The sequence below is a fragment of the Triturus cristatus genome, chromosome 9 (genome assembly GCF_964204655.1).
Source record: "Triturus cristatus chromosome 9, aTriCri1.1, whole genome shotgun sequence".
Classification (NCBI taxonomy): domain Eukaryota; kingdom Metazoa; phylum Chordata; class Amphibia; order Caudata; family Salamandridae; genus Triturus; species Triturus cristatus.
In genome coordinates this window covers 879,822,184-879,849,512 of record NC_140592.1, presented here as the reverse complement: position 1 = coordinate 879,849,512, position 27,329 = coordinate 879,822,184, and the positions used below count along the sequence as shown (strand labels likewise).

Sequence of the window (27,329 nt, the reverse complement as noted above, 5' to 3'; positions counted from 1 at the left end):
GGACGACGAGGACAACGTCGCCGAGGCAGCCGAAAACTTCACGGTCGTAGAGACCGACAAGAAGAAAGAAGACGAGGTAAGAGAATCGTCGAGCGCAAATCAAAAAACACCTCAAACACGAGGGTGACTCGAGAAAAACTGAGTCAAGGTCCACGAAGGGAGCCCCGGCGCCGAAAACTTCGACGTCCAAAGGGGGAACTTCGGACAAAAGGCCCAGCGGATCCTTACAAAAGGACTCCCTGGCGCAGAAAGACGCCGAAAGGCAAGGGTCGTCGAAATCATCCCATGAAACGGGCCGATCGACGCAGAAAGAACGTTCGACGTCGACGCAAGTTTCATCGAAAAGGCCCGCGGTCGACGCCGAAAGCATCTCCGAAATGGAGAAAAAGAAGAGGCGGCTCGAGGCCGAAATGGAGAACATCCTTCAAAGGAAGAAGGAGTTCGACGCCAGGATGAAGGAATTCAAGATTCCAACGGTTTCATCGGCGGACGTCGTCGAAGTCGAGGAGGAGTTCGACGCCGAAGGGCTGACAAGGGACCTCGAAGAGGAAGAGGAGCCCTATTATGAGGAAGAAGCCGAGGAAGAAGACCAACAATCGTTCTTCGATTCGGCGACATCTACCGGCAACGACGTCGAATGGCAAGATCTCGACACCGAAAACCCGGAGGAGGCCGTGGACACGTACCCCTCGAGGCCTTCGCCACCAGACGACATCGGGGTGTACAATATGGTGGTGAAGAGCGCAGCAATGGCCTTCGGCGTCAAGCTCGACGAGGAGAGGCCGAAAGCAGATTTTCTCGTCGAAACACTGCTCCCCATCCAGACTAGGAGCCAGTTCCTCCCCATGCTACAAAGCGTGATGAACCAGGGGAGAGAAGCCTTCAAGGAGCCTGCCACCTGTCGGTCGATCACGCCCAGGACAGAGAAAAAGTATAAACACTCCTCCCTGGACCCACCTTACATCAAGGGGAGCGTCACCGCAGACTCCATCATTGCCTCCACGGCCAGGAGAAGGGCCAACGTGCCAGCAACCTCGGGCCCACCTCCAGATAAAGAGAGCAGGAGAATCGACCTCACAGGCAGAAAGGTCGAGAGGAACGCCGCAATGCACTGGCGCATGGCGAATTCAAATGCACTCCTAAATAGACACCAGTACCAACACTGGGATGAAATGGGGGAGCTAGTAAAGCACCTCCCCGAAGAATACCGCCAGAGAGCCTCTCACCTGGTAGATGAAGGCAAGAACATCGCCAACTCCTGTATAAAGACGGCGTTGGATGGGGCAGAGACTTCAGCAAGACTCATGGCCATAGGGGTCACAGAAAGGAGGCATGCATGGCTAAGAATCTCGGGATTCAAACCGGAAGTGCAGAACAACATCCTGGGCACTCCCTTCAACGGAGAGACACTGTTCGGAGCAACGGTGGACGAGAAGCTCACCCAGCTCAAGAAGGAGAACGAGACAGCGAGGTCCATGGGGGCCCTGCAGCTGAGGGGAATGAGACGAGGAAATCCCTCGAGGAGACCCTACGGTAGGGGTGGAAGCCAACAGGGGACGTCGCACCAGGCGTTCCAACAAGGTCAGCAGGGCGAAGGTCACGGACAAAGTCAGCAGAAGCAAAGCTGGCAATATCAACCTCGGGGCCAGTCCTTTCGAGGGAGAGGGAACGGACGTGGCCAAAGGAGGAGAGGGGGCGATCAGCCCTCCTCGAAGTGACTCAGCACGCAAGAAGACGCCCACCCTCGTCAGGCCCCCAAGGGTGAGGCGCAAAAAGGTGTCATCGGGGGGAAGAGAAGATCCAAGAGCCTACGAGCATACGTCACCGGTAGGCGGAAGGCTGAGGTTCTACCTTCAGGAGTGGCGGCGCATAACCACAGACAAGTGGATACGGAACATCGTGCAGCACGGATACTGCGTAGAGTTGGAGAAAAGACCTCCAAACAGAAAGCCGAAGGGAAGACAGAGATCGGCCCAAGAACTGGCAATACTCAGAGAAGAAACACGGAAACTCCTGCAAAAGGGAGCCATAGAGACAGTGCCGTTCAGGGAACGCAACAAAGGGGTCTACTCAAACTACTTCGTGGTTCCGAAGGTAGACGGAGACCTCAGACCCATACTGGACCTCCGGTACCTAAACAAGTTCGTCAAGACACAAAGGTTCAAAATGACTTCACTGCAGGAGGTACTGCCACAGATAAGAGAAGGGGACTTCATGGTCACCGTGGACCTCAAGGATGCCTACCTTCACATCCCAATAAACAGAAGGCACAAGGGCCTCCTAAGATTCAACATCGAACAGGAACACTACCAGTTCACAACCCTGGCCTTCGGATTAAAATCAGCGCCAAGGGTCTTTACAAAATGCCTGTCGGCGGTAGCGGCACACCTACGAAAGCAGGGCATACACGTATACCCCTACTTGGACGACTGGCTGGTCAAGGCAAACTCACACGAGAAGTGCGAGAGGCACGCAAAACGCGTAACGGACACCCTCACAAATCTGGGATTTTCCATCCACTGGGGAAAATCATCGCTGGAACCGGAGCAGGTAAAGATTTTCCTGGGGGCACAGATCAACTCCCTCAAGAGTACAGTAGTGCCCAGCGACAGGAGGACAGATGCCCTACTGAAGGAGACGCAGCTCTACCAGAAGGGGCGAGCTCTGACAGTGAGGGCGGTGAGCAAGATGATGGGGATGATGGCGTCCTGTATCCAGCTGGTGCCGAATGTACGCCTGCACATGAGACCATTCCAGGAATGGCTGCAACAGCAATGGTCACAAGCAAACGGAAGTTGGGAGGATCTAGTGGTTGTTACGCACGCAGTGCAGGAGGAGATAACTTGGTGGAACAGAGACAACATAACAACAGGGAGAAGCCTGACACCACCAAGCCCAACAGTGACCATTACCACGGACGCATCGCAGATGGGATGGGGAGCGCACATGGACAACCTCAGAGTGAGGGGTCTATGGGCTCCGGCAGACGCGGTCCGCCACATCAACTACCTCGAGTTGAAAACAATACTGCTAGCCCTGAAGGCATTCCAGAGACACCTGTGCGGGCAGAGGGTGTTGGTGCAGACAGACAACACCACGGCGATGTTCTACATCAACAAACAAGGGGGGACACAGTCGTTTCCCCTCTCATCCCTAGCTCAGGAGATTTGGAGATGGGCCATACCTCTCAGGATAGATCTACTGGCAATTCACCTACCGGGGAAGGACAATGTGGAGGCAGACTGGCTAAGCAGGCAGACCTCAGCATCGCACGAGTGGGAGCTCAATGGCCAGGAAGCGGAGAAACTCTTCCGGAGATGGGGGACTCCCACAATAGACCTTTTTGCAACACGCCACAATGCAAAATGCCAAAGCTTCGCGTCCAGGCAACCAGATCAGCAATCCAAGGGAAATGCCCTATGGATAAGCTGGTCGAGGACATTTGCCTACGCCTTTCCACCGATACCCCTGTTGCACAGAGTGCTCGACAAGTGCAGAACCAGCAACATGACTCTGATCCTGGTGGCCCCACAGTGGGCGAGGCAGACATGGTTCTCACAGATTCAAGAAATGGCGCAAGGCAATCCGTACAGGTTCGAGCGAAGAAAAGACCTGCTCTCAATGCAAAACGGGGAGGTCCTGCACCCAGAGCCAGAGACCCTCAACCTAGCAGCATGGCTCCTGAAGACCTAGAGTTCGCACACCTAAGGTTACCTCAGAGCACTATGCGAGTGCTACGGGAGGCAAGGAAACCTACTACAAGAAAGTGCTACAGCGCAAAGTGGAAGAGATTCACGGTGTGGTGCAGGAAGAAGGGCCTGCACAACAGAATGACAAGAGACTCAACGGTGCTGAGGTACCTCACACACCTTCTAAAGAGTAACCTCTGCTCGAGCTCCCTAAGGGTGCACCTAGCAGCGATCGTTGCCTACACCAGAGGTGAGAAGGGTGGAAGTTTCTTCAGCTCGCAGGTGGTGAAGAGATTCATGGAGGGAGCCAAAAGAAGGGCACCCCCGAAAAGGTTGCCGCCGCCGGCATGGAATTTAAACGTGGTTCTGACGGAGCTCATGAAGGCGCCGTTTGAACCCATTCACAAGGCCAATCTACAAATGTTGACGATGAAGACTGCCTTTCTAGTGGCCATAACCTCACTACGCAGAGTGAGCGAGCTTCAAGCACTAACGCTACAGGAGCCCTACATTCAAATTCACAAGGACAGGGTAGTCCTGAGGACGGACCCACACTTCATGCCCAAGGTAGTGTCGGCGTTTCACATGAATCAGAGTATACAGATACCGAGTTTCTTCCAAAACCCGACTACAAATGCAGAAAAGGCCCTGCACACCCTCGATGCCAGAAGAGCGGTGATGCACTACATTGAAAGAACCAAAGAACTCAGGAAGTCGAAGCAGCTGTTTGTGTCCTTTGCTACTAGCTTCATGGGTAGACCAGTGACCAAGGGCACCATCGCTAGATGGATTGCCCTCACTATCCAATTCTGTCACAAACAGGCGGGACAGGAGCTAACGGAGGGGCCACAAGCTCACTCCACAAGGAAGAAGGGGGCCACAGTTGCCTTCCTGGCAAACACGCCCATCCAAGACATTTGTCTCGCAGCAACTTGGGCATCTGTGCACACGTTCACAAAGCACTACTGCGTGGACATTCAAATGAATAAGGAAGCACAGGTCGGACAGAAGGTGCTACAACACATTTTCAACGACCAGCGATCATCTTCCACCCAGCCACCACAAAAATAGGAAAACCGCTACAAAATCTATGCACAGCATAGTGAATCCAGAAAGATTCACGCTGCAAAACGAAAAGTTTCTTACCTGTCGGTGTAGTTTTGCAGCTTGAAGATCTTTCTGGATTCACTAGCGAACCCACCCACCTCCGCCAGGAAGATGAGGCTGGAGGAAGAGGGGGTGAAATGGATAGGATCAAAAAAGGTGGATACGTACAGAAATATGGACAAAAGGATTAATCAATCGCCTAGGGTTAAAAAAAAAAAAAAAAAAAAGAACCCGAAGATGGCGCCCCAAAGGTGGGACTTCCGCAGGAAGCACGACGACGTCACGGGAGGTGCACCAAATGGTGGACGTCGACGCCCACCTGGGCTACAGAAAAAAAAAAAAAAAAAACAAAGAAAAGACTACGAATCCGGACCCAACCACAAGATCGCGGAATAATGCACAGCATAGTGAATCCAGAAAGATCTTCAAGCTGCAAAACTACACCGACAGGTAAGAAACTTTTCGTTTTCTGACGAGCGAAGGAAATGAATAAGCATGGCAGAAAAGTTTGAATGTTTTGTAAATCAATGACGATTGACTCATTTGGTCCCAAACATAACAAGATGTTGAAAAAGAGAGGCTGGACTGCGAGGCAGTGCCAGTATACCAATGGTGAAGGTTACCATAGGAGTTTGCACCCATGTTGTGTGAAAAGGAGCAAAACGTATTGATATGACTGTCTTTAGCGTTTTTCAAATGAGTAGTGCTACCAGACACCACATTTTTGTCTCAATGGAGGACGCCTTGCCACTCATGTCTAAACCTAGGATTCGCATTTGCCCATTGATCACGTATCAGACTGCAGTCTCAAAGCTTTCGCAAATACCTTTATCCCCAATGTATTTAACATCATGAATGCTTCACTAAAATTGGTTTTGATGCAATCCTATTTGCTCGATAATTGAACCTTTTGAATAATGCAAATCCTTGTTGGATCCTCGTCTTCAGTCCAGTACAAACACACCACAACCACTCAGACCATTAAACCGATTGAACTGTGAATATTCACATGTCAATCTATCAGACGAGTTTGAGGTACAGAATTGTTTCAAGCTAAGGTAAAAGACCTGGCAAACGTCCTGGATGCAAGTGGTTTAAATCATTAGAAATTCTGTTAAATTTATTAGCAGTTATAATGACCATATCATCTTGATAGCCAGACTAGTTCACGATTTTGGTATAAGGGGTGTTCTTTCATGTCAGTTGCTTCTTTCTTCTCTCTGCAGTTTCAACAGGTGACATAACTTCTGTTCACCATTTAGCAAGGTACTATTTGGAGTCACTAAGGTTCTGCAATAGAACTGTTAGAACCAAATGTTTGTGTAACCATTAGCAAACGCTAATACACACATTAAACCAGTGTCATAGTTTAAGATGACAAATCTGATAGACTTCTATCAATAGATTCCCTACCTTTGAATTTCCCCAGACGTCAGATTGGATCCAGAAGATTGTTTGTGAGCAGCGCCCTGCATGCTGGTCGGTGACGCCAATCAGCTCTGCATGGCCTTGTCCATGCTGGAAGTGATATCTGTTGCACCTCTGTAGCTGCCACTAGGTGCTCTGACACCCGTTCGCCTCTTTAAGCGCCAGCCACCGGTGATCCAGAAAAGAGCTACCTACCTCTGTCATTGTTTGACAGAATTTGGTTCTATTTGTCGACTGTTTTTGAGGTATTACCTCTTGGTGTGTCTGGTTGTCATCTCATAAAACAGATTTTAGGCTTGCAGTACCTGTCACTTTCTGGTGATGGATCCACACTTCATCTGCCTGTGGTGCCTGGAGCGCGACCACAACACCAAGTCATGCCTCGATTGCTGGGCAATGGCCTCGAAGGCTTAGAAGGTGCAGCCCCAGAAACTGCTAGTGGCCCGGCACGTGACTGCAGAAATCACAGTTCCAGTCGAGGGGAAGGTCCCAGGATCATTCACGGAGTCCAAAGTCTTCTTCGTCCCATTCAAAGTCCTGGGGACGCTCCAGTAGGAGGCGCAAAAAGAGCAAGAAGTTGCAGTGCTCTTCGACTTCTCCTCGTCCATTGGCCGACATGACGAGGGAGCATTGACCCTCGAGGCATGGTTCTACAGAGCCGGTGCCTTGGCTGTCTCCGCAACTCCCTGACTTTCCAGGAGCCGGTGCAACCCCGCCAACTCAGTTTTATGAGGCCATGCATCTCATTTTTGGGTGGCCCGATACACATGCCTTCAGGGCCCAAGGGGTAAGAGGGGACCTAATCTGGTTCTACACTGGCAGCTCTGGCGGGCGCCCAGGGATCCATTCCTGGATCTGTACCGACGCTTGTTGTACAGTCTTGACCTTCCCCGATGTCCGTCCCGATGCCGGTGCCACCATCCCCATAGTGATCTGCGACAGAGCTGGATGGGCATCACCCAAAGCCGACTCAGACACCTGCAGGACCTTTTGATTCCTAAATTAGTCTAACCCCTTTTTACCTATGAGCTAGGACTCGGGAAGGAATGGGAGGTGTTGCTGTTCCCTGAAGAATACCAGCCATACATATAAGACCCTAAAATTGAGTCTCTGAGGAACTGGGTGAAGCTTGTGGACTGGATACTTCTCCTTATACTGGTATGCTTTCTCTGCCCTACCTTGTCAATGGAGAGAGCCTCATATGCAATGGTGGTGCGATGGGCGGCTAAGGTCCTTAACCTTCAGTTGCACTCTGTGGAAGTCAAGATCAACCTCTTCACAGAGGTGCTGCAACCAGGAGTCTCCTTATCGGAACCCCTAATCATGTTAAATAATGCCCACACTGGTGTCCTGTTGTGGACCTGGTCCAAACCCAACAAAGGGGCTCCTGTGAATAGGGCTGTCGCTCGCCACCATTGCGCCTTGCCAGTGGACCCAAAGAGCTTGGTGGTCCAAACCTTGCCTGCCTTGGCGCATTGCCTTCCACTCCCCAGACAGGGAATCCAAAAGGCTGGACTCTTTGAGGAAGAAAATGTTCTCTTCTGCCAGCCCAGCATTGTGGTCTGTTAACGCCTGTCCCGGAGGAAGCCTGGGCTCTATGCTCTCAGGCTGATGCTGATGTGAGAGATGCGGCAAAGTTCACAATTAGTTGTGGATTGGACATAACCGACTCACTGGGCATAGCGGTTTCGTCGATGGTGGCCCTGAGGCTGGTTGAGGATGACTGGCTTTTTGGAAGATGTCCAAACCTCCCTTATGGATATGCCCTTCGATTGCACCAGTCTCTTCGGAGACAAGGCAGACTGCACTGGAGAACTTTAAAGACTCGCAAGTCCTTGGGGCTCTCTGATGCCCCACGTCACCCCCAATCTGCCTTTAGCGGCTGTGGAAGGGGCTTCCAACCACTCCTATACCCTGCCAGCCACCGAGTCATGCATGCACCCCAGCCTCTGCGTGGACGAGGCACGGTACCCACAGACCTCTTGGGGCAGGTAGGCAGCAGTCTGGTCCAACCACCTCCCCCCAAAGCCCCAGCAGCTGCAGCCTCCAAGCCTTCCTAATCTGCCCATTTAGCGCCATGAGCATCCAGTTACTGGCAGGATACACCATTACCTGCCCCACTGGCAGTACATAACATACAGGTGGGTCTTTCAGATTGTCTGAAGGTGCTACTCTTCCCCCCCCCCCCTCCCACTCCCCTTTGAGACTACCAGACCCATGCCACCATTTCATGGCTGACTGACAGGATCATTTGTCTTTGCTCTGCGAGGAAGTCATGGCTCTCTTGGCCAAGGGAGCCATTGAGAGGGTTCCAGGGCAGAAATAGGCTGTTGCTATTCCTGCTACTTTCTGGTTCCCAAAAGGACAAGGGCCTTCATCCTATCCTAGACCTGAGAGCCTTCAACTTCTTCCTCAAGAAGGAGAAAATCAGGGTGCTCGTGCTAGCTCAGGTATTGACTGCCCTGGACCCCGGAAACTGAATGGAAACTTTAGACTTGAACGACGCCTATTTTCATATTCCTGTCCTGGCTGCCCACTGGCTAGGTCTGTGGTTTTCAATGGGATACGAGCAGTTTCAGTTTACTGTGCTCCACTTTGGCCTTACCAGTGGCCCTCGGGTGTTCACCTGGGTGATGGCGGTGGTTGCAGCTCCTCAGCAGATATCAGGGATGCCAGTCTTCCCCTATCTCGACAAGAGTCTTGAAGGCAGGCTCATCCCAGGCCGTCGTCTCCCACCTCCAGACTGCAGCAAACCTTCTGCAATCGCTTAAGCTCACTATCAATGAGTCAAAGTCGCACCTGACTCCCTATCAAACGCCCCCTTTCATCAAAGCTGTTCTGAACACAGTGCAGTCTCCTTTTCCTGCCAAGCGGCGAGTCCAGGATATTCAAGCTACGATACTGATGAATCGGCCTCTATCCTGGGTTTCGTTGAGCCTGACTCGGAGGCTGCTGGACCTCATGGCAGATTAGTGACACATGCCAGATGACGTATGCGGGCCTGCAGTGATACCTGAAGTTCCATACAAACCCAAAGAAATTCAGCAGTTACCTGTGCGAACTATAACTTATGCCGCCACAATGCAGTACTTATGACCGCACATATATCACTCATGACATGGTCATTGACCTCACTCATGACATCTTAAATGACTACGTTCTACACAGCTGGATTCCTGGGAGCTGGCCGGATGCCCCGCCCCCTTTCTCTACCACTCTGCAAATGCCATTACTACTTTCAAAAACCTAGAAATTCACTGGAAAAAAAACAAAGGCTACAAGGACGTTATAGTTAAGAAATGGTATTTAAAAAAACAAAAAAATACACTGAAAATACCAAAGGTTACAGGGGCGTAATAGTTGGGCACAGGTCTCACTCGTACAAAACCAGCGAAATTCAGCAATTCTAGTTAGCTGAGCGAAGTATAACTCCCGGCACTGCAATGCAGTATTTATTCCATCACTCATGATGTGGTCAGTGACATCACTCATGACATCAATGATAACATCTGAAATGACATCCACAAAATAACTAACGCACTTGCATTCCAATGAACCTTTCATACAACCATTCACAGACCCATACCAGTACTTCCACATCCACTCACAGATTCATAGTTCTACATACACACATCCACTCACTCACCCATACAGCCGCTCAGTCAGTCATTCATGGAGCTACTCTCGCACCTACTCACTCACCCATACAGTCAATCACACAGCTACTTACCCATACAGTCACACCCACCCACTTACTCGTACAGATGCTAACACGTACTCCCTCACCAAAACAGTCACTGACACAAGCACACACTCGCCAGTACAGTCACTCTCACATACAGTCACTCATATACCCCATCACTCACCTATACTGCCTTCCACATACCCAGTTACTCACCCTAATACCCCTGACATCTACTCAATCACCCACACAGTCATACACACACTCTAATCCATACAGCCACTGACTCGCCCACTCACTCATACATGCACACACACACACACACACACACACACACACACACACACACACACACACACACACACACATATAGAGGTACTCAGACAATCACCCATACAGCCACGTACCCACTCACACCAGTACGGTCACTTAGACACCAACTGACAGACATACTTTCACACAACCAGTCATGCACCCACTGAATCATCCATACAGCCACTCATACACCCACTGATTCACCAATGCACCTTGGTATATATATTTTAACACCCATAACCGTTTTAAAAACACTCGTCCCTGGATGATGTCATTTGAGATGTCACTGATCTTATCATGAGTGATGTAATATGTGAGGTCATAAGCAGGGCATTGCTGGGGCGTTAGCGCAGCGAACTATATGTATATATGTATGTGTAAATGCATGTATGTATAAATGTATGTATATATTGTATGTATATATGCATTTATGTACATACATATGCATGTATGCATGCACGTGTATGCATGCACGTACGTATACATGTACATGCATGCGTGTATGTATATGTGCATGTATATATGTCTGTGTGTGTGTGTGTGTATATATATGTGTGTATATGTTTCCTGAGAGACCCAAATGTTGAAGTGGTCTGGTTAGGTGACAATGTGCATGTCAATGTAAAGTTTTTAGCTCAAACTACTGAAATGCAATGTATCTTAAGTATTTATAACTTGTGCCCTCAAGGTAAATATAATTCATGCCCGCACATTAACCTTCCCAAGGCACTGCTCCAATACAATCTAAAGCCTCTACATATTTGGGATAGAATAGACATGTAGTTCAGCTAAAATAGCAACTTTTATTTCGAAACCACAACTTAGTTCAGGCTTCTGTAAACTTTGAACTAAATGCAGTGGATTTAAAGTTAACAATATAACAGAAAATTCAACTCATGCTCTCAATAAATCTGCTGTTATCTTTGCAAGAATTGGATTAGAAGAAAGTAATAGGCTCATTTTCTTTCCAGGTTGCTTTGTTTGTATAATAAGTGATCTCACAAAATTTTAAAGCTTCCTATGTTCATATCCAATGTTTTCAGAAACAAGAAAAACCTAAGTTTGTGCTGTGTGTGACATTTTCGGAAAATGGTGACACCATTACCGGAGACTCGAATGGAAACATCTTGGTTTGGGGAAAAGGTAATGTAAAACATGATCTCATTACCTCCTTTTTTTTCTCTGAGGAACCATCGTACAGTTATTTAGTAGCACGGCTGGATTTTGAGATTGTTTTTGTGGTATAGAATTAGGCAGTTCTTGTTGATCATATGCAAAAAACCTGATAATGTTTGGTGATACTGGGAACATTCAATTGGCACTCAGTTGAAATAGTCTGTATAGCATGCACATGTGTCTTGAAGTTTACACTCAGATTCCTGCCACTTACACTATTGCAGAGTTGTCTGTTGTAAGTCGTCCTTTGCAAATTCGATTGTGACCCTTGAAAAAGGGTGATTTTTAGCTTACTGTTTGTTCTGGACTTGAATTTGATTTCGGATTTGAACTTCATAGTTTAACCTCTTGTAAACCTCCTTTTGTTACAGCCATCTATATAAATATCCTATGTAGGACGGGCTACAAAGTGTTGCCATACCTACTAGGACACAGTTTTAGTAGACCCATTCTGAAAAAAAGAAATGGCCTTTTATCAGGGTTGTGCTTAGTCCTCCTCCAATCAGCCCCTACAATATAACCATTCAAATGGCCTATTTGAAAGTCTTCTCTTCTCCGGGTGCCCTTTGCCTACACCTTATTCAGACCTGAATGTCTAGCACCTACCTGAACCTAGAATCTACCACAAACAGAATTCATGCTATTCTCCAACCACAAGCAATAACTAGAAGCTTAGTAGTTGCATTTGTTCTCGGAGAGCCCCTTTGATAAAAATGCCTCAACATATTGTCCCCTATGTCTAAAGTTATACTGGACACTACTTTGCCATTTTGCCTTTTCTTGAAGCTCCACACCTTTCAGAGCCTCCCGCTGCTGACCGACAAACCAGACAGCGACCTTTCCATATTTCAAGTTGTGGTCCCTGAGACACACAAGTGCTACTTACACAATCACCCTGATTCTGCCCGCAATCTTCTAATACCTCATGGATCACACTAGTTTGCTTACCTCCCTCCCCATGGACGAAACTATGATCCATCTGAAGCCCAAACCCACAATCTCGAACAACATCATGACCCATATAACCCCAGCACCTCTACTTAGTCAGTTCTCCATCTCCTTAATGCAAGCTTAACTACATGTCTGACTCGCACCCCCTTCACTAGTGATCTCCAGACAGCTGTTCCCCAGTACTTCTGTCCTGAATGTCTCCTCTCCTCCTGGCCTCTTGACTCCAACCTCGACTACTTGTCCCCACACTACACATGCATCCAGACTAGACAAAATTACTCTGGACTTAAAAACACTTAAGGCAGAATTAATAAAGCTACTAAATATCATCTCAGATCTGGTGAATGATTGGTTGTCATACAGGTTCCCTGGTAAGATCAGACACAACCACACACAATCTACTGCCTACCACACAATGGTGCTGTCACCTCCCACATCTGCTGAGATCTCATCCATCTGTGTCCCCCTATCTGAGGTGGAGAACCATACCCTACCGTAATGCCTCCACTAGACCCATTAGACTGAAAGATACAGTTCCTTACTAGGACATCCACTCTCCTCTTCTTATATGTCACACACTACTCCAGCCCAGACAATCTTGCCCAGATCCATACAATTCCTACAAATCCACATCAAGAAGCCAGGCTCAACTACAATGCTATAAATCCGTCCAACATTAAGCGCGTTCCCATCACACAGACTACCTTTTCTGACAACAATCTACACCTGAGATGCATGCTTCTCAACTGCAGATTGGCTGTGAAAATGCAGCAGAGATTGCTGACCTTCTCCTTAAATAGAAAACCAATACTTAGATATAAGTAACAGACCCTTGTGCAAACTGCATGTTATTTACCATCCACCTGGTGACAACCCCTCTTTTATCGAACAAATTATGGAAATCATCTCATCCAACTTGAGACAACATTGTTCCCAGGTCTTCCTTGGAGACTTAAACGGCCACTGGAATGACATAAATGACCCCATAGTTTCAAGCCTCAAGTTCTTCCTAGTACACCTCAAACTAAACCAAATCTGTGGTAGTCCAACCCACATCTTGGGTGCAACCTTGAAATTAATCCTTGCTAAGGCCAATTCTAACCTACTTGAATTGATCATCCCTTGTGGCTGGACTGACAACCACTGTATCACTTTCCACATTTCAAAATCTCAGATTACAAAATTGACTCAACAAAAGAAACCCAGACACTGGAAAAGGAACTTACCTGAATGAAATGTTATCCCTCTGCAATAATACCTTGCATCCTCCTCCAGTTGACATGTCTGATGTCCATGATCTCACAGCCTATTACAGCAATTCCATGTTAAAAATTCTTGATGTGATTGCTCCACAACTAAAAAGAATTTCCACCAAAGACTCCAAACCATGGTTAACTGATGGACTAAATGATAATAGATGCAATTTTAGATTAGCTGAATGCTCGTGGAGATTCTCACCGTCCCTCAAACACCTTAAACACCTGAGATTGTTGAGGCGCATCTACCACAAACGCATCATAAGAGAGAGAGCACATTTCTTTAGAAAGCAATTAGATGGAGCCAAAAATCGCCCAAAAAAACTTTTGAGTTAGATAAACTACAATCCAATAGTCAGCCCAACCTTCCCACAACAGGATCTAGTTTGCTAGTTTTCTGCCAAACTGTGAAGAAGCTTCCTTTTTCCTTGAAAATACTACAAAGATTGAAAGGAATTTGCCATCAACAATTGGCCTCTTTCCATCATTCAGTAGATTAGTCCCCTCCCTGACCATTGAGACCCGCCATCCCTCTGGACCCCTCTCCAAAACTAACGCTTCTTGGAATGAATTCAAAACTCTTGATGTCTCCATCCTCAATATTTTCCAGCACTAAACACTTCAATGACCCTCTACCTGAAATTTTTTTCAATGAGATGAAGAAATATCTACTTATACCTTGGACCAAGATAGTAAATGCCAAACTACTTAAAGGCATGATCCCAGATTGTCTTTGATTGGGGCAGGTAACTCCTATTTTGAAGAAACCAGTGACGGACCACGGAGACCTAAAAACGTACGCCCAATCACCAAAATTCAGACTCTAGCAAAGCTCCTTGAGAAATGTATTTATGTCCAACTTTGTAACCACATAGATCAATTCCAATATGGCTCCCATCAGGGTCACATTACTGAAAAGGCCCTTATACACATGGTGGTTGATGTGTTAAAAATGCTGTATCAAAATGAATCTTGCCTTCTAATCCTTCTCAACCTCTCATCAGCTTTTGATACTATTAAACATAACAGCCTCCTAGACCTTTTAGCATGCAGGATAGGTCTATCTGGGTCTGTCTTAAACTGGTTTGCATCATTTCTTCGCAATAGAATGCAAAGAATCAAGGTCAATCGATCAATCCCTTTCCAATGCCACACCGGTCACATTAGAGGTACCACAGGGTCCACGCTCTCACACTCTCTCTTCAGCCTGTTCATGAAACCTTTAACTGAGATTTTAAGATCAGCTAGCATCCACTGTCACATGTAACAAAAGTCAAAACTGGGCTCAACAACATGAACCTGAATGGATTTGAGCTCTAGTGTTCACCCAGTACTAAGTCACACTAATTCACCTAGACACCGATTTCGCCCTCAAGAAACCACTCTCTAACAAAACCAAGACCGCCTGGACCAGATCATTTCTCTTAAGGATGTGAAGCCATTCTTTCGAGTAATCTTGAATCTAGATGGTGGCATTGCCCTATTCCACGGCCTACCAGATATCACCTACTCACACCCCCAACCTTAAGGACTGCTGCACACCTCATTTCGGGACTGAAAGAAATATAAACACCCACTATGATGGAGTACCAGTGGCTCCCATTGCTGGCCCACACCAGCTTCAAAACCAGCTGCTTCATATATAAAGGCATTATGGCCAACCCCCTGTCCACTTGGCTGAAAGCTCACCATCTCCAGTGATTAACAGGATACCATCAGACTGGATAAGAAGTGCCTTCTCTATCTGTGCACATAGCCATGAACAATATCCCTATATCGATCAGGACTGCTACTTTCTTGCTCCAGTTTATGAAAGAGCAGAAGACCCATCCCTTTAAGCACCACTGTATCGTGATCCAGTACGTATACCCCTCCTATCACACATTGACTGCATGATTGCCTTTCACTGATATTTGGGCTCTGCTGCCATTCAGCTAGCTTCACACTATATAAATCGTACATCCATATATACATGCATGCGTTCAATGGCATAGATCTAGTTCAAGCAGTCAGTTTAGCATAGAAGGCCTTTGTTGTTTTTCCCAAACTCAATGTGCACTATGCATAATTGAAGGTGGTTTGTCATGGTAACTCTTAGATTTTCTACATTGAGTATTGGCAATGAGTGGGCAGGGCTCCCAAGTCTCCTCCTCCACCCACATTGGTGGAGTTGGACAGCTGTCTCTTAGGGGGGAGATAATATTTTAAAGAGTTGACATCATACTGGAAGCAACAATCGTAAAAAGACCTAGCCTCATTAAAAACAGAATATTCGCCTCAGCATCACTTCAGTACTCGTATCTTGCCTCATTTTCCACTGCATGCTCTCATTTGCCCATCACCCTGTTTTATCCCTATTTGGTCGTGAATATCCATTGTACCCATTGCCTGCCACGTGTCCCTGCTGCTTACCCATCTCCCTGCTGTCACCCTTTCTATTGACACCTATGTGTGGTGCCACTGCACCCTTAGCCAGTCTAGATTATTTTATGCATCTGAAAGAAACACGTTAGTTAGATTCCTCACCTTAGAATATCCCCAGGCGTCCGACTGGATGATCCGGAAGATTTTTCGTCAGCAATACCCCTTGCGCGTCGTCTGCGGCTCCGCGTCCGTCGTCGGCGTCGTGCGCCGGAATGACGTCGTCGGAGTACTTAGACGCCGCCCTCGCGCTTCTTTTTTCCGCGCCAGTAAGCGCAGATCCGGGAGAGCTACCCCTTTAGTCACTTTTTGACTAACTTTTTCGATCCTTTTTGATCTTGTCTCGACTCCGGTGCCGGTAGGATGCCTGGTTTTAAAGCCTGTGCTGACTGTAGCCGCTTGATGTCGGTTACGGACCATCACCGCCGGTGCCTTTACTGCTTGGGCCTCGACCACGACGCGGCGTCGTGTTCGGACTGCAAGGCCCTGACCTCGAAGGCTAGACTGGAGCGGTCCCGTAAGCTTCTCGAGATTCACCACTCGGCTCCGCGCCCCTCTCGATCCCGGTCCAGGAGGAGGTCCAAGGATCGGTCGCGGAGCCACAGCCGACTTCTTCACCGGTCGTCGGGATCCAAGTCTTCGGGTAAGTAGAAGCACTCCAAGAAGCGACACCGCGGACTCCCCTCGCTGGTTGCGCGACTCGGCCGAGGGTCAGGGTGGTTCCACCCCCGCGGCTCCGGCGGAGCCGCAGGCGCCGCGCACGTCCCCCTACCCACCGGACCCTGGGACGGACGCGACGCCGGTGGAAGTCAGTGCCTTCCTCTCGGCCATGAGGAACCTGGCTCCGCCGTCGACGCCCGCTGGCGCGTCTTCGGGCCCCGCGGACCCGACTGGGCAACCTTGCCTGCCGGCGGCTCCGGCGCCGTCGACGGCTCCGGCCTCGACGCCGCAAGCGCTCGAGGGACCCGTCCCCGCCGACGCCGGTCGACCTCGTCACGCCGCCTCCGGCGTCGACACCGGTACCACCTCCGACGCCGACTCCGCTCGGCGTCGAGCCCCAGTTCAGCCCCACTCCGGGCCCGGCGCCGATACGGCGTCGATGGACACCGCGTTCGGCGCCGCTGGAGACACATTTTGTCTATCGCCCGGCTCCAATCCTTCCTCCTGCATACCAGGAATCGGATGACTGGGGCGAATGGGAGGGATCCGAGGATCCTATGGCCGCTCAGGCTCAACTGTCACAGGACTGGGCAGATGAACTGGGGGAGGCCAGTGGTCTGGATAACTCTCCGGACACTGGATTCATCTCTCCTTCGACTGTGGCTTCGGAGGAGGGTGCTGCTTTCTCTGTGGTGCTGCGCAAGGCAGCCGCAGCCCTTGGGCTCGAGCTACCTGCCGTGGCTGTGAGGACTAACGTCCTCACTGAGGTGCTTCAGTCTGCAGCAAGCTCCACTGAGCCTCTGCTGCCATTCAATGAGGCCCTCACTGACGTTCTGCAGGGCAGTCCAAGACCTCCACAGTTCCTCCTGTGGACAGGAACGTCGCCAGGCGCCACCGCCCTGCTCCGGGCGACCCCAGTTTTCTGTCCCAACACCCTACCCCCGAGAGCCTGGTTATCCAGGCCTCTACCTCCCAATCCTCCTTCCCGACCGCTCCGCCGGACCGGGATTCCAAGAGGCTGGAACAGTTCGGCAAAAAGCTGTTCTCCTCCCTTAGTTTGGGTCTGCGGTCTTTGAACACCGCCTGCCTCTTGGACCGTTATTCCCACTCTCTGTGGGATACGGTGGAGGACGTGCTGCCCCTGTGTCCGGAGGAGGTCCGGACACGACTTACCCAGGCTCTGGCCGATGGGAGGGATGCAGCGCGACATGCTATCCGATGTGGTCTTGACACTACGGACTCGCTGGGTAGGGCGATTTCTACCTCAGTGGCGCTTAGACGTCACGCCTGGCTGCGGTCCACGTCCTTTTCGGGCGATGTCCAGAGCACCCTCATGGATATGCCCTTTGATGGCACTCGCCTTTTCGGCGAGAAAGCGGACAGTGCGCTGAATCGCTTTAAGGACTCCTGGGCTACGGCCAAGTCCTTGGGCCTCTCGGCCCCGCGGTCGCAAACTTCCGCTTTTCGCCCCTTTCGTGGCCAAGGAAGGGGTGCCTCCTCACGTACGCCTAGCCACCAGCCGCAGAACCAACCTGGTCGCGGACGTGGTTTCCGCCGAGGCGGTTCTGGAGGACAACGAGGTCAGCCCACATCCACCCCGGCAGCATCCGCCTCAAAGCCTTCCTAGTCCGAGCTTTCAGGCCCATTCCACGCCAGTGGGCGGCAGAGTTCGCCATCACCTGCTCCACTGGCGGTCCATCACATCGGACAGGTGGGTGCTGCAAATCGTCCGAAGGGGCTACTCCCTCCCCTTCGAGACGACGACTCCAGCCATTCCACCACAGCACCACCGTATCTCGGGGGATCATTTGAATCTTCTCCACGAGGAAGTTTCGGCCCTCTTGGCCAAGGGGGCTGTCGAGCGCGTTCCGAGCCCAGCAGTAGGTCGTGGTTGTTATTCCCACTACTTTCTGGTTCCCAAGAAGGGCAAAGGAGGCCTACGCCCTATCTTAGACCTCCGGAACGTCAATGCCTTCCTCCAGAAGGAGAGGTTCAAGATGTTAACTTTGGCTCAGGTTCTAGCTGCCCTAGACCCCGGAGACTGGATGGTAGCGTTGGACTTGCAGGACGCATATTTCCACATCCCCGTCCTGCCGGCCCACCGGCGTTACCTGCGGTTCACGGTGGGCCAAGAGCACTTTCAGTTCACCGTGCTCCCCTTCGGCCTCACCAGTGCCCCTCGGGTGTTCACAAAAGTGATGGCGGTGGTCGCAGCTCATCTGCGCAGATCAGGGGTTCCAGTCTTCCCCTATCTCGACGACTGGTTGTTGAAGGCGGGCTCGCCCCAGGCAGTCGTCTCCCACCTCCAGACTACGGCGGATCTCCTGCATTTGCTGGGATTTTCCATCAACGTGCCGAAGTCACACCGGAGTCCCTCTCAGAAGCTCCTCTTCATCGGAGCGGTTCTCGATTCGGCGCAGTTCCGGGTCTATCCGCCGGAACAGCGGGCCCGGGATATTCAGGCCCTGATTCCCATCTTTCGGCCTCTATCCTGGGTTTCGGTCAGGCTAGTGTTGCGGCTTCTGGGGCTGATGGCCTCCTGCATCCTACTAGTGCATCACGCCAGGCGGCGCATGCGGGCTCTGCAGTGGGACCTGAAGTTTCAGTGGGCCCACCATCACGGCAACCTGTCCGACCATGTCTTGATCTCGGAGGGCACTGCACAGCAGTTGCAGTGGTGGCTCACGCACCGCGATTGGGTCAAGGGCAAGAGCCTCTCCCTTCCCCAACCGGAGCATGTCGTAGTGACGGATGCGTCCCTCCTGGGATGGGGTGGCCACATGGGAGAGGCGGAGATCAGAGGCCTCTGGTCTCCGGCGGAGTCTCGTCTCCACATCAACCTGTTGGAGTTGAGAGCGATCTGACTTGCACTGAAAGCCTTCCTTCCCTCTGTCAGGGGAAGTGTCGTGCAGGTGTTCACGGACAACACCACCGCCATGTGGTATTGCAACAAACAGGGCGGGGTGGGGTCGTGGACCCTTTGTCAGGAGGCTCTGCGCCTCTGGACGTGGCTGGAACACCAGGGCGTCACCCTAGTGGTTCAACATCTGGCGGGCTCTCTGAACACCAGAGCAGACTAACTCAGCTGCCGGTGCATGATGGATCACGAATGGCGTCTGAACTCCAAAGTGGCGCAAGGTCTCTTTCAGCAGTGGGCAGAGCCTTGGTTAGATCTATTCGCCACCGAAGAGAACGCGCAATGTCAACAGTTCTGCGCGTTGGAATTTCCAAGGCGGCACTCGCTCGGCGACGCTTTTCGTCACAAGTGGAGTTGCGGTCTGTTGTACGCCTCTCCGCCTATACCACTTCTGCCCAGAGTGCTGAAGAAGATCAGGCGCGACCGGGCCCAAGTCATCTTGGTGGCTCCGGATTGGGCAGGAAGGTACTGGTATCCCGAGCTACTCAGTATGTTGACCGATCCTCCGATGCGTCTGCCCCTTCGGGAGGATCTTCTGTCGCAGCAGCAGGGGACGGTCCTACACCCGAACCTGTCCAGCCTCCACCTCCATGCGTGGAGATTGAGCGGCGGCAGTTGATGCCATTTGACTTGCCTCCTGAAGTCTGTGATATCATTCTGGCAGCCAGGCGTCCCTCCACAAAGACGGTATACGCCTGCCGGTGGAACAGATTTGTGGCATGGTGCACAGCAAAGGCTGTGGATCCCCTTTCCGCCCCTCTTTCTGAGGTTCTACTGTTTCTTCTTTCTTTGGCCCGGCAGGGCTCTGCCCTGGGCACCCTGAAAGGTTATCTTGCTGCCATCTCTGCCTTCTTGCGGCTTCCTGATCAACCTTCTCTTTTCAAGTCCCCTGTAGTTACACGCTTTCTAAAGGGCATTACTCACACGTTCCCTCCTGTCCCTTTTGTAATGCCTCAGTGGGACTTGAATCTTGTTCTCACATTTCTAATGTGCGCTCCCTTTGAGCCTCTTCATAATTGTCCTCTTCGTCTGCTGACGCTTAAGACTGCTTTTCTGGTAGCCATCACCTCGGCTAGACGGGTGAGTAAGCTCCAGGCTTTATCTTCAAAGCCTCCTTTTCTCTCTGTTCATCCGGACAAGGTTGTCCTTCGGCCTCGTCCCTCCTTTCTTCCGAAAGTGGTGACTCCATTTCATCTTGGGCAGTCTGTCACCTTGCCCACCTTCTTTCCGCATCCTTCCAAAGAGGAAGAGAGGCTCCACCGTCTGGACCCAAAACGTGCGCTCTCCTTTTATCTGGACCGCACAAAGCAGTTCTGGGTGGACGACCAACCTTTCGTTGGATACGTGGGTGCTAAGAAGGGGAAAGCTTTGCACAAACGGACCATCTCTCGGTGGGTCGTTTTGTGCATCAAAATTTGTTACTCCTTGGCAAAAAAGGACCCTCCTGTTGAGCTGCGCGCCCATTCTACTCGGGCCACGGCGGCTACCACTGCTTTGGGACGGGGTGTCCCTTTGCAGGACATCTGTCAGGCGGCAACGTGGGCTTCGCTACACACGTTTGCCAGGCATTATTGCCTTGACAGCCAAGTCCGGAGGGATGGCTTCTTTGGCCGTTCTGTCCTCCAGGACTTTCTGGTGTGATCTTGGTTCGCAGACCCACCACCGGGGATGGTATTGCTTGGGTATCTATTCTAAGGTGAGGAATCTAACGTGTTTCTTTCAGATGAACAAGTTACTTACCTTCGGTAACGATGTATCTGTAAGAAACATTAGTTAGTTAGATTCCTCACCGACCCACCCATCCTCCCCGTTCTGCGAACTGACATCTAGGGTTAAGGTTATCCTTTTCAGGCCCCTAGATTTTATTTTTGGCACCAGTGTCGGTCTTTGCATGGCTCTGCGTTCCTGGCGCGGAAAGCTATGTACAAGAACTGACGTCAGCGCGCGAGGGCGGCGTCCAAGTACTCCGACGTCATCCCGGCGCACGACGCCGACGACTGACGCGGAGCCGCAGACGACGCCTAGCGACGCGCAAGGGGTATTGCTGACGAAAAATCTTCCGGATCATCCAGTCTGACGCCTGGGGATATTCTAAGGTGAGGAATCTAACTAACTAATGTTTCTTACAGATACATAGTTACCGAAGGTAAGTAACTTGTTCTTTACTCGACTTGAGCTATGATCCAAGAACAGGGCACGAGGTGTGGAACTTCAGACATTGGTGGCCACAGATGTGAAACATTGGAGCTCTTTGTGCAGAGGCAACAGACAGCAGTATGTGCCATTCGAAAAATGATGGTCCATGTGGGAACTGGATACAGAAAGGGTGAAGTGTGCGCTTTTTCTGTATCTGTTTTCTTGATGGGTGTTGTGTGAGAGAAGATCTATCTGTATGGGTACATGTGGAGAGTGCCAGAGCACTCTGGGTATTCATGCCTACATGATGGTGATGCTTAATGTGAATTCATTATCTAGCGTATGATGGCAAACTAAGGTAATACAAATGTCTGTCACTTGAATGCATTCCTGGGCACATGATGGTGATCCGAGGCATATGAATGCAGTCACTGGCATATGATGCTGTTGCAATGAATGTTCCATGTGGTGGTGTTCAGTGGGTTGATGGTGACAGGGCACACAATTATTTTCAAGCTGCTTAATGCTGTCGCTTACATATGGTATTACCTGGCTTGTGAATGCACCAAGTGACATGTTGCATTATTCGTTGGCACATCTTGGTAGTTGCTGGTAAACTACAGTGAACTCTGGCACGTGACTTGATGAGGATCCCTGCCACATGGTGCAGATGTTTGGCATAGGATGGTGATCCTTGACAAGTGATGGTCATCCCAGTCATATGATGGTGGTCCTTGGATTAGGAGTATGATTCATGTCACATGGTGTTGATCAGGAAAGTAGAGACAGAGTATGCGAAATGAGATGCAGGGTAAGGAGGGAAAAATACTATGATGAATAAATGTACATTGAGAGAAATTCCAGAAATGGCGTTGGTAAAAAAAAGTGGATAAAAAGCAGCAGTGGCAAAGGAAACCAAGGAAGGCTGCTAGGGTGGGTAGAGGATGATTTTGAGATTCTTTCGTAAGGTTAAAAGATAATGTGCATCTCATAAACTCAGATTATTCCAGTTTGACAACCGTGCGTGGAAAGGCTTTGTCTCTAGCGGTCGCCTTTTATGTTCTTGGAACGGTAATGAAGAAGGCATGTTGGGCATGGGATAAGTAGAGCTACTGGTAAGGAACAGAGAAATACAAAACATTTAGTAAAGGGAGGGGAAAGTGTTAAAAAGGAGAGAAGAAGTAGAGACCATGATGAAAAGATGGACATGATGAGATGGAAGGGAGATCTTGAGAGCTCTGATGTATAGACAGGCAGAGTGGAAAGAAGTGAGAAGGAAAGCTTGTGATAAGTGTGTTTATGTCAAGGTGTTCAGCAAAGGGCAGAGTAAAATGATAAAAAGCGCGCATTAAATGGACCTATTTTGTAATATAGTTACCAGGCATTTGTATAGAGCGGCTCACCATGCATAGCCACCTGAGGACAGTGAGAATGGATATAGGCATCATTGTCCTTGTTCTTTGCTGGCACTGTTCCTGCTTTAATGAGACCCTTTCATAATATGCCATTTTATTGCACATGATTTTGCTTCGTAGATTGTGTACGCCACCTCCAACCCTCAAAGGGTTTGAGTGCATGAATTTCCGCCATGGTTGTAAGTGCTGGCAGGTGTCATGCGCTACATTTATGTACTAGAACGGCAGGACTGGCTTCCATGAGAAACCTGAACTGCATGCTGTATCTTTTAATGTGTGTTCTTTGTGCCCTGCTAGGTACAAATAGGATCCGCCATGCCATCCAAGGAGCCCATGAAGGTGGCATATTTGCCCTGTGCATGCTGCGAGATGGCACACTCGTATCGGGTGGAGGCAAAGACCGGAAGCTGATCTCCTGGAATGGCAATTATCAGCAACTGCTTAAAACTGAGGTGAGGGCATTACTTTGTGATCTGCTGCTCCTCAAATGATGGATAAGCTCTTATTATCTCTGACCCGTGAGGAAAAAACATACCAAAACAACACCGAAGTCCGTTAAGTGCCTCGTGACTTCAGTCTGCATGTCTCCCGACTGCATAGCATGCATTAAAACCTACAATGTAATCCATTTTAATGCATTCTGGTTACATAGATCCATCCCTTCTTGCTTTTCTTTATCAGTGCTAATTTCATCTCTTTTTTTACTCGCTCTTCCTTTCTATCTCTCTAATTTTCAGATGACGTTAGCAAATGACAAATTATACCAGTGTTGGCAACGTGAATACTTGTTTATAATTAATACACATTTTTTTGACACACGAAGTGCCTGGATATAGATATAGATGTAGTTAAAAATGTTTGACTTTAAGAGTGGTTATCTTACTTGGTAACAGATTTTGTCGTGTCAGTCAGTTATTTTTAATCCCTCGTTTTTCAGCAGGATAATTTATTGTTTACTTTGTATCTTGTGGGAAGTATTTGTTTATTTTAAAACTATTTTGGAAATTAAGTTTATTTTTATGCTATTTGGTCAGTGCTGGATGAGATGGCTTTCATGTTTTTTTGCACTAGTGTTTACCTGGTGAATGATTTCTTTAAGTTTTATTTGCTGAATATTTTGTTTCCAGATTATACTGTTCAGGTGCCTTCTCATGAGCACAAGTCTAATCTATATCCCCTACCTTCGTTGGTTAGTGACATAAATTCATCTGTTTTAAGAAAACAAACCCATAGCTGGTTAATTCAAGGGAGTCTTTGATGCATATTGATTGGATTTGAGTGATTGTCCTGAAACCTAAGATATCACAGAACGCTTGTTGACAGTAAACGAAACAAGAAGATGCCATGGGTTTCCAATGGGGTATAGAATGACCAAAACGTCACGTGACCAGTTGACCATATAGGCATGGGAAGACCTGAATCACAGGTTACTGAATTGGAGCCTAGTACTGGGATTGGGCTGTTGGTTGAAGGGCATCCTAATCCCAGTACCTAGCCCTCCACTTGCTACCCAAACTATGCAGAACTTTAGAGCTCTTTACTGCATGTTTGCACTTTGCACCAGTACTTCTCCATCCTGGCTCCAGTTGGACTTACCCAGGAGACGATGAATGTCTCGATGGAAGCAGAGTCTACAATAGTGCAATTTAATGCTGGAAGCATATCAGGAAGCCTTACACCGCACACTCTGCTGCATTAACATGAGTTTATTCCCCCAGTCTCTTCCGCAGTTTGGAGTATCTCTTAAACTAATGGCCATAAGTGGGCCTTTCACTACATAATTTGCAATATATTCTTGTTGCAACTACATTTTTAATATGTTCCCCGTTTTCACATTTGTTATACTTGCTATACCATGCATTTCAATGTTCTCTGCCGTGTAACTCGTATCATAAACTTTACTGTTGGCCAAATTGTTTATATCAATACCTTACAATATGTCGACTTACCCCTCGTGGAGATCTCGAACTGCCAACGCAATGTACCTAGTGAGGGCGAAATAGAAGAGGCCGGGCATGAAGAATCCAGCTTGCTTTCTGCAGAGGCAGCACCTGAGCATTATTCCTACTCTATTGCTTTAGACTGACTCATTTCCTGTTCCGAAGCCAAGGTATGTTAAGGGGTAGAAGCTGCAGAAGTTGTCTGATAAGCATGAGGCTAGTGGCACAGCAGAGACGAGGGCTGCCCCCTAAGCATCAATGTTAATGTGTCCAAGCCTAAGGAGAAAAGCGGTTAGATTTGTAAACCTATTCTCAGAATGACTTGTATCCAACCCAAGAGTAAGCATTGCAAAGGCCACACTTGGCGCTTCGGACAATAGGCAGCATTCTAGTTTGGAATGACAGATGAAGTTAGCCCTTACTCATTTTGTCTGGTATGTTTGAGTTATGGTGCAGAAGGCCTCCAGGTAAATTACTTCTTACAGATTCACATTGAATACTGAGGGTGGATCCAAATAAGGGATTTTGTACTATGGTAATTTTCTGTAATAGCTCTAACCTCACAAAAAAAGGACGGACTATCAGGCTTGGTGTATAGATCTTGTAAATTCTGTTTTTTTAAAGTCTGGTTTGCCTTTTTTATGCAGGTAGTTGGATCCTTTCCCTTTTAAGCATTGTTCATACAATTTTGAATTTGCTCTTTTTCCCTACCGACAGTGTGTGGTGAGATTTTTGTGTAGATCTTGGGTGCCTGGTCCTGAAGCAGAGAAACCTTTTGTTTTTCTTGGATAGGCCATTGTATGTCATTACTAAAGCCGCGACACAATTAAGCCAGATATGTACTTTGCCTGAACCAGTTGGAGCAGTTTACAAAGCAGCAGTGCCCCAGGGTCTAGTTTTGGTGTTATATCTTAATTTTAAAGGTGAGGCTTGGAACATACAGAATCCCATGGAAAAAGGTTGAGCATAGCCTTGCATAATCTAGGGACGTTTCATAGATGACTAGTTAAACATCAGAGAACAAGAACAATGCTAGCAGCTGTTATTTCCCTAAAGGGGTGCACAGTTTTTGTTTAGCTTGAATGCTTTAAAAATATATATATATATACAGTGATTGAAGAACAAGGGCTGTGATTGGACACTTGAGTACCAATAGGAACACCACGAGCAGTATGTAAAGTCCCTGCACATTGCAACTAATTTTTAAAACACAATGCTGGCAATGAAGAAGGCATTCGCCGAAACGCGTCTGCCAGGTGTTTTAAGCTTGAATCTCTGTTTGGTGGCAATTAAACCTACCTGATACGTCCAAAAGCATGTGTCGGACCCGTTTTTTGGCAAAGAGGCGGGTGTGGTGGTGCGCATATATATATATATATATATATATATATATATATATATATATATTTTAACTTCCCATTTTTTTTTTTACCAATACAATATTTAACTTTGTATGTATAAACAATAACTTTGGTTCACAGAAATGTCTGTTCTAAAATTATATATAAGCAGAATTCTTATCTACCTTTTTGTCAAACACTATACAAATGATGTAGACTGAACTCTTTGAATTGCTTACAGATTCCTGAGCAGTTTGGTCCAATCAGAACAGTAACAGAAGGAAAAGGAGAAGTTGTACTGATTGGAACAACAAGAAATTTTGTACTTCAGGGGACGCTGTCTGGGGACTTTTACCCAATTACTCAAGTAGGTTGACTCGTGTGTCTTTAAACCTTTATTTTTGTATATCTTTAATGTTTTTGTAAATCTATGCCATATTTTTTCTTTGAAGCATGGCTTACTGATAAAGCATGGAATTTTAAACCTATTCCTGATTAGAATCCGATCATAAAACTGACGAAATAAAACATACTAACCTGCTAAGAAAATATTGATCACCCTTGTATCTCTCCCAACAAGATCGGTCAGTCATATTGAAGTATAAAATCATGTGACCAGTTCCAGAATATATACACCTAGCAGTTAGTGGCAATGCATTCTTACATGTATTGTGGATTAGACGGGTACATACCTCCATGTCTAAGTTTATTTGGACATGAAGAAAATCTTGCGCTGCATGAAGGTACAGAAGGTGTCCTTCCTTCACTGAATGTCAGAGTGCAGTGTATAGATAGGGTAGATGAAACCGATAGTGGGTTGTACCTTTCTAAATGTATCCGCTATTTCAATACACAGTGCACGTTAGTGGGTATCCTCATTCAGTATATATTTAACA

At 48.4% G+C, this 27,329-nt stretch overlaps 1 protein-coding gene across 12 annotated transcripts in view; it reads left to right on the top strand.

The window, feature by feature from the left end:
- Positions 1–27,329, top strand: part of EML1 (EMAP like 1) — an 889,011-nt gene that overhangs the window by 775,860 nt on the left and 85,822 nt on the right. For all 12 annotated transcript variants that reach the window (XM_085626396.1, XM_085626393.1, XM_085626400.1 and 9 more), the window contains 3 exons: positions 11,265–11,364; positions 23,451–23,605; positions 26,675–26,800. In XM_085626396.1, coding sequence (XP_085482522.1) covers positions 11,265–11,364; positions 23,451–23,605; positions 26,675–26,800 — 381 coding nt within the window. The remainder of the gene's footprint in view (positions 1–11,264; positions 11,365–23,450; positions 23,606–26,674; positions 26,801–27,329) is intronic.